Source organism: Buceros rhinoceros, unplaced genomic scaffold, assembly GCF_000710305.1.
Source record: "Buceros rhinoceros silvestris isolate BGI_N320 unplaced genomic scaffold, ASM71030v1 scaffold42114, whole genome shotgun sequence".
Taxonomy (NCBI): domain Eukaryota; kingdom Metazoa; phylum Chordata; class Aves; order Bucerotiformes; family Bucerotidae; genus Buceros; species Buceros rhinoceros.
The window spans coordinates 32513-45531 of record NW_010408384.1 but is presented as its reverse complement, the minus strand read 5'-3'; the positions used below and the strand labels follow the sequence as shown (position 1 = coordinate 45531).

The following is a 13019-nucleotide window of genomic DNA, read 5'->3' as shown; positions in this document are numbered from 1 at the left end:
AAAACCCAAGGTAATAAATACCATAAACCGACATGTGTACAGCAGTTACTGTACACACCTGGGTGTAGGTGTTCGATTAAAAATGCAATAAAAATATTAGGTGGCTGTTGGAGAAGCAGATGATTTGGTGATGTTCTACAGAGCTGAGAAGTGTCTAGGGAGGTTCTGAAGACATGCTTTTCTTCACTGTTTGGATTGCTTGGTATGAAAAGTATGTATTTTCTGTTTTAGAGGAGAAAGACCAGTTATGGAATTGTTATTCATTCTCAGATTTGAAAGCAATAGTTCAAAATAGCATGGGTCATAGGGGATTTGGGTCACCAAACAATATTTATACAAGAACAATAAAAATAAATATCTTTAGTCTACACATTTATACGTCTTGGGATGGGCTTCTAAGCTAATGTCACTCACTGTTCAATTGTTTTTCTATTGCAGATATGTCTTCTCCTACAATGAAGAAACCTGAAAAGCCTTTGTTTAGTCCTACTTCTCCCCAGGATTCTTCACCAAGACTGAGCACTTTTCCCCAGCATCACCACCCAGGAATTCCGGGAGTTGCACACAGTGGTGAGAGTTATAGAGGAGGAAGAAGTACCTCCCTATTCATTTGATCTGTTGTCCTTTCATACAATGAGATTGGGATGCACTTTTGCAGACTTTCTTAGAAACCTAATCCCATTTATAATACTGAAGAGAGAAGAAACAGAAAAGGTTGGGGTATCCTTCCAGGAATGCTCATTAAACTCAGTTCAGATAGTCTGACTGCTGCAAGTCATTAGAAAGAATGTAGGATTAACCAGTGAATAAAATACTGTAAATTGCGTGAAGAAACTGATGGAGGAAAAATATTCCCTGTCTTTCCTCTATCCACCTACATCCTTTTAATTATTGTTGCTATGATAGTGATATATTTAAATGCCAGAATGGGTAGGATTTAATAGACAAGTCACAACCATGTTAACTATGTGACAGAATGAATTAAGTACCAGTGCTTCTTTTGAATGTCCTGTCTAAAAAGCTGGAGTCCTGATAAATGTTTTTCAACATCTGTTTTCTGAAATCCATAGTAAATCCATAAAGAAATTTCACTTAAAGTGTGAAGGGGATGCTTGAAATGGACAGAATGCATGTTATCTTGAGGGTTTTTCAGGAGTGACAGGACAATTCCAGCATCATGGGCTGTTTAATGAGGTCAGAATGACCCTGATTCTTCAGATGCAAACTTGAAAGTCTCCCTTCACCGTGTTTCCTTATAAACTGCATATAAAGGGATTCATTTCTTGAGCAAAGCTGAGTGACTGGACGAGTAAAACAGATCTGAGGTTGTTGTGCAGTGTGATAGACAAACATTCTCTGCTTTGACGCCAGACAACTGGGCAGCAGGAGGACATGCTGTACATTCCTTTCACTGTGAAAACATTGCTGGCTGTTTAGACATAACATACAATCTATAGATAGAGAAGTGTGTGGTTGTAGGCGCTGGGAAGAAGGAGAACGTAAAGAAAGATGTGTATAGGGTAGGTGCTTTTTTATTTGTGAGTGATATTTTTATTGGAAGAATTGGTTTCCTGGGCCCTGAATGTTCTTCAGTGTTTTCACAAACATCAGCTAATATTTGTGGCATTATTGATGAGTAGTTATTACTCCATCCCCACATGAGGCCCATGGAGTGCAATGCTGTGAGGAATCACTACCTGTTTCTTAGGACTTGGTGACTTTGGTTTTCTCTGTTGGTTGTATTTCTTGAGTAAAATATTTGTTTTGTTTATTTGGGCTCCAGATGGAAAACTGTATAAATGAAATGTCTTTTATACTGGAAAATAATTACTTTTTAAAGAAATAATGAAAAAATATGATGGCTTAATCCAGAAAACCGAACCAAGATACGGTATTTATGAATTTGAAACAGTAGCACTTTCCATTGCCTGGGATGATGTGATGGGAGGACATGTAAGTTTTCTTGTAAAGATGCAGTGAAGCAGGAGTGCAGTGTACTGATTTATAACTGACTTTTTGTTTTTCTTGCTGTAACACAGAGGTGAAGAATTTTAGAAGAAACAAGATGCAAAGTAATTTTAATTTTATTTTATCTTCTCCAGTCATCTCAACTAGAACTCCACCTCCACCTTCACCATTGCCATTTCCAGCACAAGCTATTCTCCCTCCTGCCCCATCTAGCTACTTCTCCCATCCAACGATCAGATATCCTCCCCATCTGAATCCTCAGGATACTCTGAAGAATTATGTACCTTCTTACGACCCGTCCAGCCCGCAGACTAGCCAGGTACTGTAAAACAATGAAAACCCTACAAAAGAAATCCTATAAGGAGTGTGTGTCTTCCAGGGCATTTTAGACTGGTATATCACTAGTTTTGGTCTCAGAACAAGCTGAGAGCTGGCGCCTAAGCAATCCATAAACTTTTCCCGTTCAGCATGGTTGAATAAATGGTGCAGGTCTGTTGCAACACTTGCTGTTCCTCTGTCAAGAGTAAGAAAAATACTTGTGGTGAATGACCCCCCAGCAATTAGCAGGACAGTCCCACACCCCACACCAGCAGGCTGAGCACCTTTGTAGCTGCGCAGATCCGCCAGGGACAAAGCCTGTGCTGGAGTAAGGAGTGCCACCGATACGTACATGCGCACTCCCGCAAGCTCATGGACACACAGGTGCATTAGACCAACAGTGAAAATGAACTCTGGCAAGGTAATGCTTGCCCTGTTTTGTAGGCACCTGACATTTCTTTGCACAGGTGCAAAGACATGTCTGTAGTGAGGACATCACAGACTCACAAAAGCATTTTCTTCTTCCTTTTGTAGGGAACATGCAGTAACAGGTGAGTTCCTGGCTGCTGCACCAGGAAATACAGCTACACCAGACTTGTGATTGATATGGGAAATTAATGTGGTTTTCATTAGTGAAGTAACTTGTGAAGGACTGTGTGCAAACCAACTTTTCATGATCGCATCATCACATAGCTTTAGCATGTGATCTGCGCTGTAGGATAAACTGCAGTTGAGACTTGGTCTGTCAATACTCAGAATATTTCCAGTGGCAGTGTAATGAGCCACAATCTTTGCTGCTTAGGCTGGGTTTGTTTGGGTTTTTTTTTTTTGTTCGTTTGTTTTGATACCATGTCTGAAGGACTCCTCTGGACCCCTGTAGCTTGTGCTTTAGCATGTTTTTTGGAAGAACCTTGGGAATATAAACCAAAGAGACAACAGCCAGGTTTTCCTGCTCCTAAGGGTTAGGTTCTTTTGGAAGGACTGTCTTAGCAGTGATGAAGGGGTTGCTCTGAGAGGGTTTTGTTTTGGGTTTTGTTTTGTTTTGTTTGTCACCAATAATGAGAGGCCTTTCAGCATGCATTTAAAGTGCAACAGCAATAGAAATTGAGACTGAATTATACTTTCTATGTTGAATAACAGATACAGCCCCTCTGGGCTATTCAGAAGGTCATTGTGGCTATTGTCTCCAAGGGTTAATGCTCTGGTCCAACTGCATGAAAAACATGTTGAAAAAAAGATATTTTGAAGCGAGAAATCCCAACTATGTGAGATTTGTTGACTACAATATTAATGCGAAGTAAAACTTAAAGTGAAAACAGAGTACGTCAGCTTTTGAATACAAATTGCTATCTATGGACAGATTGAAAATCTTTCAGTCCCATGTAGTATTTTTGCTGAGACTCAGCTGGGAATGTTGCACGCAGGACCTGATTTTAATTTGTGTAAAATTTCCATGAATAACAAAGTCTAATTAAGACAGCCATTAAAAATCCTTAACGTTAATTCAGCACAGAAAATCTTAGAGTTCTGTTGAAAATTTTTTTGTTAAACTGATGTCTTAATTAGGCATTATTAAGGGAAAAATTATGCAAATTAAAATCAGGCCCTTACTGTTATGCACTTCTTTAATTATTCACTGCTTTTTAAACTTACATTTTGATTTCTTATATATACATTAAAAAAGCAGACTAGGTGATAATCTCTCTGGGTTGTTCAGTGTTACTCTTTGGATCATTGCTGAAAAAATACAACGTCTAAATGAAGTGTCTGACTTTCTTTCAGAGAGTTGACAAATGTGCTGTGTTGTGTCTATTGGGGAGTATATTCACTGAGCAAGAGAAACACTTTCAACTCTGTGCCTGACAAGAATCTTACTCTCTTCCCTTACCTACATTTGAATGATTAATCTTTAGACCTTAAAAGATAAAGTTTGGCTCTGCTGATTTTTTTCAGAACAGTAGCAAACTGAAAACACATATTCTTGTGTTGTGGCACCATGAGGAATAACTGGACAAACTGGCATAATTTACTACTTTCATCACCTTTCATAACCTTTATATTTGGGTAACGTTTTTAATTTCAATTGATGTTAGATTCAGTTCCTGAGAAGAAGGGACAGGGCTTAAAAACACCAAGTACAGGATTACAGGCATCTGCATCGTTTATTCTCCTCAATTTATTATCATTAATCACTATTATTAGTGGAATCTCTTTTAAATTCAATTCTTTAAAGTTTACCTCTGAGTTATACTGTACATTAGAGGAGTTGCATGCCTAGTCAAAATAGCTCTAAATAGAACGCTTAAAGGACGATAGTACAAAAATAAACCAGCAAGAATATTTTTTTTGCTTAGGAGAAGAAGAAGCAGCTGTCTGTGAAGTTTCAGTGACAAAAAGAAATTGTTCTGATAGAATGGCATGCTTTGAGCCAAACCAGTTTTTCTTTTGTAAGGAAAACATGAATTTTTATTCAAACAAATTTAATTGTTATAAAATGCAAAACCGCATCATTTAGGAATATCACATCAAATTTAATTATACATTCCCACCTCAAAACATACTCATTTGGATTTCAAAAGGAGAACTATGATGGTAGTTTTAATTTCAGCTTTAGAAATAGAAAGGATGGATACCCTGACAGCATTTACCTAAAAGCAACTCTTCCTCCCTAACGTCTTTCAATAATACACTAATTTAGATTGTTACGACAAGCAATGAAGATGCCTTGTACTCCCCACAGCAATTTTGAGATTAATTACATTGCCGCTGCACTCATTATAGTGAGACATTGCTATTCAATGGAATACTTTAAGTAAAATTAGTTTAAAGATACAGAGCTTACATAGGTTTTCATGGTGGGAAGCAGTGGGCAATTTTCTTGACACAATGTTAAATACTCCAAATTATGTCTGACGAACAGTCAAGAAGTTCTAACAGGACCTTTGGCTGCAGTGCAAAGTGATTCAACAATGGATGATCCTAAACAAAAGAGCGCTGTGGCTGCTGTTTTCATGCGTATCTGCTTTTTATCCCCTGTTCTATCTGGAGAATAAATAAGCAAATGTACTGAACAGAAGTGGGCCTTTTTATATATAGAGCTGGACTTGCCTCTGAGTATTAGTCTACAGAGTTCCCAAGGTTTTGAAAACCACTGTACTTTCCACTAATTAAGTAATTCTGCTGACCCCTTTGTATTATACTTATTTTAACTCTTAGCGAGGCACTGGATGAGATTGTGTGTGTGAGTATGTATTATGATGGGTGCTTATGGGTGTATTATGATACTGGTTCCTCGTTATAAATTTCAGCAAAAGCTAATCTATCCGTATGTGCATAATCCACCTAGGGTGTTTATCCATCTACAGTGTATTGAGATTTTAAGATTTTGAACATGTATTTCCTTTTGAATGATTCCAGATAGGTGAATCTTTTAATCTGGGGAAATAACACCTCCTCTGTGTGTATGTACACATGTGCACTCCCCCACACACAGATCTGCACACACTTGAAATGCATTAATAATCAAGACTGCATGAATCAATATACAGTATCAAAATCAGATTTCAAATGAGCCTGAACAAATCACCAAGCATAACAACACTTCTGTGGCTGGAGTCAAACTCAAAAGCTCCAAACTTAATGCCCTGTCGAGTTAAATGGAGTAGTTTCCTGATTAAAGTGTGGTGAATCATAGAAGAAGGGTCAGCAAGTGTGATGAGGAAAAAGGTGGTAAAGCAAACAGTTAAGGTGAAACCTGCCGAAGGACATCCTGGCGTCACTGAGAATTTTTTTTCCTCAGTGATCCAAGTAAACAGACAATCTTGCAAGCTCTTTGAGTTTGCATTATGAAGTTTACTCAAATTTTGATATATTTTTTCTGCAATATGCACTTTTCAGTGGCACGGTAAAACTGCCTCCAGTTTGGTGGTGTTACATCTTGGACCCTTTTCCTCTTACAATAAATGGCTTACACTTGTTACATGCTACAGTCCAAGCTAACCGCTGTCCATGCATTGGCTAAAATTCCCAAGGGCTGTTAAAACATACTTTGTTGCAATGTGGGCTGTTTTGCAGCTTTATCTTTTTAATGGTTTTTATCTTTTTCTGAAGACGAAAATATCTGAACTGCTTGAGAAGAGCTGCTTCTGGAAGCTGGTGACGCCATTTATTTTCCTCTCAATTATAACTGAGTGGGGTATTCAATTTTTTATTCAGTGAAAGATAGGCATACCCTTCAGGAATAGGCAGATACTTTGTCATTCTTCCGTACAACAACTGCAGTCATTTAAGCAACGAGGAAGGAATCTTATGAGGTTCTATTTGGGCTGCTCAAAGGGTTTCCTGTTTGTTCCTGGGAGAATACTAGCAGAATAAACTGACACAAGCGATGTATGTGCATGTGGTTTCTTGGTCTAGCTAGCATCTATATTTGTTGACATTTAATAGTTTTCAGCTCTTGGGAAAGCCTTTCTTTGTAATTTTAAAGAAATTATTGAAGATTAAATATAGCAATGTGCTGTTTGTAATTAGGAGGTAGAGTGAGAGCACTAGCTTAACTGTATCTACTGACAGGGCATTTAAAGATTTAATTGCAGTTGTAAATGATCACTTTGTATTTAGTTTGCTCATTTTTAGTTTATTAAATGCACAGCTGTAAGTCTCCAGAGTGCACAAAATACCATTTAACCCAAAGATATCTTTTGATATGGAGGAGGGGTGGGGATAGTTAGAAAAATGGAAGACACTTCCTCCAGTTTCTTATTACCTGTAGATTTTCTGAAACATCCATCAACCTCTGTGGATATCACAGACCACAATGGTATGGACTCAAAGGCAGAGCTTATCACCTATGATCTCCAGGTTCATAGCTGTGTCTTGTAGACAACTGTTAAAACAAGATATTTGGTGTATGAGCAGGGTACCAAAAGAACTGGAATGTGCAGAACTGGATTCTCTAGAGCTTCATCAACACATTAATTGAACCAATATTCCCCAGACTACACTGCCATAGCATTTTTCAGTTATATTCTTCACCATAGTATCAACTTTGCCATTACACAGGACAGGAACTGTTGAGAAGAAATGGATGACATTTCCAAACACACCGAATCTAAACTGCACTCATTGGTTGATCACCTGGCTATAACAGGGAAACCTTCTTGGGAAACACAGAGTTTCTATTGAAGAAAACTGCGTTCTGAGATGCAAGTGTATTGTTCTACAAGTATAGTGGTTAGCCGGAATAGCATATCTTTTTTTTAACCCTTGAAATTTCTTTCTGAAATATCAAACACAGTATCATACGTAGCTGTACCTAGGACATGCACAGGATTAAGATGACAACAAATTCTGGCTTTTGTTGATTATTTCTTTGAAGTTATTTTGTATTTAAGATTCCAAGGAAAATTGGAATTATTTTATTTGGAATTTGGAATTACAATTACAATTATGGTTATTTTGTAAAAAAAAATATACTGTACAAATTTAAACATAAAATATACTTTAACATTTAAGCAACTTAATATTGTTTAATATGTATGTCAAATCTCTGTTATGTTGGGATATCTCATCTGTAGATGTTAGTGTGGCCATTTCACTATGGAATCAGAGATATTTTTTTAACCCTGGAAGTAGTGAGCTATGTGACAAAACACTGTCCTACCGTATTACTGAAGACCTAAGGTGTAAATGTGCTCATATTTGGACAAATATGTGAACAAAGTCTGAGAGGAGGTTGATTAATTACTGATAATACACATGTTAGTAAAATCCCAGCAATGAAACAGGTATAGTGAATCCTGATTTTTAGAAAGTCCTTACTTGTTACAAGTTTGGCTTTGGGCACATGAATGGATTAATCTATGGCAATTCAAGATGGTGTGAATTAAAGAGCTGGCAAAAACACAGATCTGAAAATCATATTAGTTTCCAATCGAACAGTAGAAAAACATATACCTGCCTAAATTTGGGCTAAATTTGCCAGACCTTCATTGTGTTTCTTCATTTTGCTTCTTTCCCCTCTCCCATCTTCAAATGTACAACTTGTTTATCTAACGAAACTACCTCCATGCAATTTACTTGAGGTTTGTGCCTCAGGCATCATCTCTCTGTTTGCAAAACCATCACACAGACATATTGATGCCCTAGTTAATGGTGACAGTTGATTTTTCACCTGTAATACATTTGAGTGTAAGAATCCTTTCAGGAAAAACTGGGACTAGAACCTAGAACTTATTTTAAATAAGTACAAAATTAATTTGTATTAAATGATATGCTATAAATATTTGCACTTCTAATTCAAGTGGATACGTAGTTTCCGTGCTAAAATATCTTTTGACAAAATAGCAAATGTTGAAAGGACAACAGGTCACAGAAGCTATTTCTAGCAGTCAGTTTTCAATAAGATTATGAATTGACAGCTTCAGAGATCTATTTCTGACGAGAGGATTTTCCTCTTCGTACTGAAAACTTAAAGCTCAAAGAACTTGAGACATCCAAGCAAGTCAGTGTTGTTGAGCTTGTAGTGCTATCAGCTACCACAGTCCAGAATCTAAACCTTTTTTTCCCAAACTATTAGTTCTGTGTTTTCACTGATAATCACATGGGTGTGAATTGAGCATAAACCAATGCACCAATGTCAGCTTATGGAGCAGCTGTCAAGATAATTATGTAATCTGTTTATTCAGGTCTATTTTATGATGTTAAGCTGCAAACTAATTATGATAACTCAAATATCAGTTTTGTTAACTGCTTCACTGTTGTTCACTGCACGCAAGAAAGACAACTATGAATGTTTCAGGAAGGTTTCTCGAGTGGCATTCATGTAACAGAATTTGGGGAAAGTATGAGACTGCTTTTCATAAACTGTTTACAAATGTAGCACTCCCAGGAAAAACACTGACATTTTAAGAAAATTTCCCATGACAAGCTGTGTGCAAGGGAGGACTTCAGATAGGTAACATATGAAAGATAGATAGGATTTGTGAAGAACTATGTATGTAGAAGGCCTGGTAGGTATATACTTACCTACAGCTACGGTTAGTTAAAAATCGAAGTGCAGGAAACTTTCAGTGTGGGTGGAGAAGTTAGGTTTTCCACCTAAGTTGGGAAGGTGGAGAGCTTCCCAACTTAGAGAAGTTCGTTAGTACACCAAGCTCTGTCTTGTGTGTGCTTACCCCTTCTTGATTTATCTTGTTTGCCAGACAATAACACTGGAACAGTTATTGCAATATACAATATTTGACATTACTGCAAAATTTTAATACAAATGTTATGTTACAAATGTGAAAACAGAGGTTAAGTACTTGAAAAAGGAAATGAATAAATGTTAGAGATTATAAAATTAAAAGCAGAATAAATCATATAGTGCAGCCAGAAGATACCTGAGGAAGTGTGGCAATATGCAAAATTTTTAAGAGGCAAGCGTTTGAAATCTAATGTGCAGTCAGAGTCTGAAATGTTGGAACCGTAAGAATTAAACTTACTGCAGTAACAAAATTCCCCCTTTCTTAACATGGAGGTTTTATTTTTACAGTCTAGAGGTCGCAGATCGCAGTTTCGTTGTATTTTGTCTGGACTCAGTTTTACATGCAATATAGATATGGATCCATGCCTGCCATTTAAGAACATATTAAGGAAAAAAAAAAGAAATCGAGACATTTGGTGGGGGTAGCAAACCAAGTGCACTAATTGCTAGCAAATTCCCCATGGATTTCAACAAGGACAAGATTTCACCCTCTGTTTGGGTGAAGTGAGGTGATGTACTGCACTGCTGTTACGTATCACACAAGGAAAAAGTATGATTTACATGAGAATGGGGTTTAAGTATATTCTTTGTCTTATAACTCAGGAAAGAAAGATTTTACTCATTTGTACTGTATGCACAAGGACTAAGCTGGGGTCCGTGTGACCTATTGCGTTCCTGTTGACCAGCATCACTAGGGAATATGAGAAGGTGATACATTGCTGTAAATTGTCTTGTTCTCCAGCTGTGTCCTACTAATTAATTCGAGTCTGGCTTTGGAGACAGAGCTGCTTTTGGAAGCCGATTCCACTGACTCTCTTAATTCATAAACTCCCTGGAATTTTAGTTTTTGATAAAAGTTGGTTGTTTTGGTATGGGATTCTTGGTTGTTTTTGTGATATGTTAGCACACCCCATGAGCTAGGACTCCTAAGGTCACAGGTCAGTGACTCCACCTAGGAGTTACCAGATGCACACAAGAGGTAATAATCTCTCCAGCAGGCTGTGTGGACAGCCAGGAGAGGTGGCTTGCCTCTGCAGCAGGCTTCTGAGACACGTACTGAAAATTCATTTCAGCATAGCAAGCAGGTCTTACTGGCAAGAATTCTGGTGTTTTACAGAAAGGCTTGTCCTAAGGACTGCCTAACAGTTTTCCCCACAAATGCTTCAAACTCCCTTACCTATGGCAGAGCCTGTTTAAAAAATCGAGATGTCTCAAGTTGAACTCTGTACAAGTCGCAATCAGCAAGTGAAGATACTTGCCTCTAAGTTTTGGAGTATCTTGAGTCACTTGTATGGGGAATTTATTTTACGTAACTCTTGGAGATTTTCTGAATTCAAATTAGTGAAAATTTTCATTTTTTCCTAAGGCAGGTAGAGTCTGGCTGCCAAGACACCTGGTTTTAGAGGCTGGCAGAGTCTTAACATAAAGCCCCAAAAATCAAATTCCCTAAGCCACTGCTAAGATAGATCTCAAAGAAAGAGGACTTATTGACACATGCTTAATGTATGTTTACTGTAATATAAAGATGTGTTTGTAATCTTGAGGAAAGACCTCTGTAATTACCGAGCTCCTCACTTGGGCATGTAAGCAGATGCTCAGGAAACTTTTAGGCCACGCTATTCTCTAGATGTTTTCTCATATATATTCTCCCACATCTCATTTTCATTTCTTTTACACATAATGGGGGAGATCTATCTAACTGTTAAGTTTTACCTAATGAATAAAACAATGTAGCATGCCAGTTATTTGGGGAAATTGTGTTACTTGTGAAAGTATTGTCATTCCTTTGAATCCATGCTGCTTTCTTATTCTGAGGCTACTTTGACAGCTGACACTTATTACTGTTACTAGTAGTAACTTCTCAGCTTACACAAACTAGGAACATGAATGAAAAAGTGGTAAATACCACCCAATTTATATATTTGCAAGATCTTGGGATTCCATGGTTTTCTCCTCTCTGCTTCAACACCTCCCAAACATACGGTTATGTTTAGGGAGTGACTTTTTTTCGTTTAGAGGGGTAGTTTGTTGGCACTTCTCATTAGTGTATTTTTTGCTGTAAGGCTTGTCATTTTAGATCGGCAGATAGTCTGCTGACTACTCAATGTCCCTATGAATAAAAGATTGGTGTCCATGTGCACTTGTATGATCTAGGATTTCCTTCTAGCTTCGTTTTAGATGTCCTAAAGAACAAGACTGTCTCTTGGGGACATTTGCAAAGTCTAATAGATCATACTGCCAGGAAGTTTCTCCTGCTATTAATTTTAAATTTCCTCCTTCTCAATTTCGTTCCATTACCCCAAGTTTATATTTCCTGTACTTTGCAAAGAATTCCTTCCTTTTCTGTGTATTTAAACTCTGCACATACTTGCAGTAATTCTCTCAGCCCAGTTATTTTTTCATTACAATAGTCATACTTACCTCTTTTAACCTTTCCTTGTATCAGTTGAACCAGGTCCTTTGTCAGTCCATTTCTTTACTCTGAGGATCTCAAATTTGACTAGATCCTTCTTATAACAAGTTTCTTAGTGTTTCTTACTTTGTATGGCTGTATTTTAAAGTACCTATGATTCACAGAACACACAATCAGTTTAAGACAAAAGTTACCAACCAGTGTTGAAAGAACTAGTTAGTGGTTGCTAATTTTTACTGCAAGTTATTTACTGGAGTATTCACAGACACACAGAATGTCTGAGGCATGTTTAAGCACTGGATAAACATACATTTACCAGTGCACGTTGCCAAATTCGGATGTGCAGAAAGTAGCATATTGCCTTGATGATCTGTACCATAGGTCATATGCAGACTGCCTCTTGTATCTATGAAAGAAGTGTCTCTCTTTATTATGTTCTTGACTTGCAAAGTTCCCATTATTAAACACTTCTGTGGTTTTGGGAGGTGGCTTTTGGCCACATGTTATGATGCATGCATTATAGTGCACTGACCCTCTCCCCCTCTCCCAAACATGCTAATTATTAGGTAGCCTTCCAGTATGTGTAATCTCTGTGGACAGCTGTGGTCAAGTCTTGGTTATGCTCCAAGCCAGAGTGGTATGGCGTGTGAAAACAGAGGTTTTGTATCATTCATTTGCTCTTAATACTTCGTATATTAGGGCCTGAGCCTGGTCAGCTTAATCCTGCTGTTGTGGGATTTACTGTGGTTTATAGCCACTGTATGAACAGCAAATACATTTTGAAACAATCATCTGCTGCATGCTGCATCCAGCAAGAAAGAAATCATGCCAAAAAGAACAGCTACTTAAGTATGTTCTACCTGTCTGAGGAGGGATCTGTCTGCTGAAAATACCACATAGAAATTCATAGCTTTGTTAAAATGGCGCATTCCAGCAAAAAGGTACTGTGGTGAAGGGCATCCTGCAAAACCTCAACATAGGTGGGTAGGTTCCTTAAACACAATGTGTATGTTTCACAAGGCATTCTTTTGGTTTTGTTTTGTAGCCTAACAGCAGTGGTCAAGTAGTAGGGAA

The 13019-nt window shown here is 37.7% G+C and overlaps 1 protein-coding gene across 1 annotated transcript in view; it reads left to right on the top strand.

Moving 5' to 3' along the window:
• The window catches only part of NFIB (nuclear factor I/B), a 55788-nt gene that overhangs the window by 19093 nt on the left and 23676 nt on the right, over window positions 1-13019 (top strand). The window contains exons 4-6 of the mRNA XM_010134847.1: window positions 439-570; window positions 2103-2287; window positions 12991-13016. Coding sequence (XP_010133149.1) covers window positions 439-570; window positions 2103-2287; window positions 12991-13016 — 343 coding nt within the window. The remainder of the gene's footprint in view (window positions 1-438; window positions 571-2102; window positions 2288-12990; window positions 13017-13019) is intronic.